The sequence below is a fragment of the Psammomys obesus genome, unplaced genomic scaffold, assembly GCF_907164565.1.
Source record: "Psammomys obesus unplaced genomic scaffold, mPsaObe1.curated_primary_1811, whole genome shotgun sequence".
NCBI lineage: Eukaryota > Metazoa > Chordata > Mammalia > Rodentia > Muridae > Psammomys > Psammomys obesus.
The window spans coordinates 23,455,341-23,457,004 of NW_026596039.1; the positions used below are offsets into that span (position 1 = coordinate 23,455,341).

Genomic DNA, 1,664 nt, shown 5'->3' on the forward strand with positions numbered 1-1,664 from the left:
TTCTGGAATTCTCTTTGAATGTGATGTCACTTTTTCACTTTCAACAGGCAACATTACACTGTCCTGAATTTTGCATTTTCTATGAAACTTGGTGGCAATTTTTCCATCAATATATGCATACAGAGGTGTTTATCAATATCACAATAACATACATAGAAATGACTACTTTTCAAAATTTGTGTGATGACATTTTCATGGAGTGTAGGCTGGCTTTTAACAACTGAGCGTAAAGGACTCTGTTTCACCCTGTCAGTAGCCTTATGGATTCAAAGTGTCCTCTTTTCCCAAAAACTACAGCATCTCTTTCTATTCATTTTGACCTGAGAAATATCCAAAACCATAACCTCAAGGAAACTGTGTAGGTTCAAAGAATGGGATTCTGGAATATGGCCCTCAGAATAATTTTTCTATTACAAACTACAATTGGAATTCTGGGAAATTTCTCTTTTATTTTCTACTACCTCATACTTTACTACAGACAGGGCACATTAAAACCCACAGATCTGATTCTCATGCACATAATGGCAGCCAATGCCTTGATCATTCTTTCTTTTGGAGTGCCTAACACAATGACAGCTTTTGGGATGAAGCAGTTTTTGAATGATTTTGCATGCAGATTTCTGTTATTCATTCAAAAATTTGGCAGGACTGTGTCCATTGGCTCCACCTGCCTTTTGAGTATCTTCCAGGCCATGACCATTAGTCCCAGTGAATCTTGTTGGAAGGATTATAAACACAGAGCTGCCAAGTATATTGGCTCCTCCATTTCTGGTCTCTGGGGCTTCTCTATGTTGATAAATATCTTTTCCTCAATGGATAAATTTTTCAGTAGGAATAGTGAAAATGTGACAAGAAAACGAGATTTTGGATACTGCACTATTGTAATCCATGATGAAATCAGTGAGTTTCTCTATGGAGTATTGGTGATGTGCCCTGAAGTCTTTCTTTCTGTGCTCATTGCCTGGTCCAGCATGTCTATGATTATCATCCTGTACAGACACAAGCAGAGGGTTCAACACATCCGCAGCACTCATGGTTCCAGCAAAACCTCTCCTGACTCCAGGGCCACCCAGAACATCCTCCTTCTCCTCTCTTCCTTTCTGGCTTTTTATACTCTCTCCTCCGTCTTACGAGGCTGCATTGCTCTTTTTCGTAATCAATATATGTGGTTGGTGAATATCAATCCTGCCATTTCTTTGTGTTTTCCATCATTTGGACACTTCGTTCTTATGAATCCTTGCTCATTTTTGTTCAGGCTAATATGGTTTGGATCAGAAATAAAAATATTTAATATTATTTTCTGGAAATGATATATTTTGTGGGATACCAGTTTTTTACTCTCCCCTTGCCTTTAAAAGATCATCACAGAAAGTTAAGCAGGTAACACTTTGTCTTTCTTTTTAAAATAGTTTTGTTTATTATTATTTTTTTTACCTTTTATTCACTTTGTATCCCTGCTGTAGCTCCCTGTCTCATCTCCTCCGAGTCACACCTTCCCTTCCTCTTCCACACAGTATGTCTCTTCTCTAGTCTACTCACATGAGAGATCCTCTTCATGTACTATCTGGCTCCAACCTATTGGGTCTCATCAGAACTGGCTGGATCCTCTTTCTCTGTGGCCACCAGATCAGGACACGTGATAAAAGAGCACACAACGCAGTTCC

The 1,664-nt window shown here is 38.9% G+C and overlaps 1 protein-coding gene across 1 annotated transcript; it reads left to right on the forward strand.

Moving 5' to 3' along the window:
* The first annotated feature begins 371 nt into the window (after window positions 1-371).
* On the forward strand, window positions 372-1,310 carry LOC129687355 (vomeronasal type-1 receptor 4-like). The gene has a single exon (XM_055621701.1). It carries the CDS (start codon window positions 372-374, stop codon window positions 1,308-1,310), a length of 939 nt encoding a protein of 312 aa, XP_055477676.1.
* The last annotated feature ends 354 nt before the right edge of the window (window positions 1,311-1,664 follow it).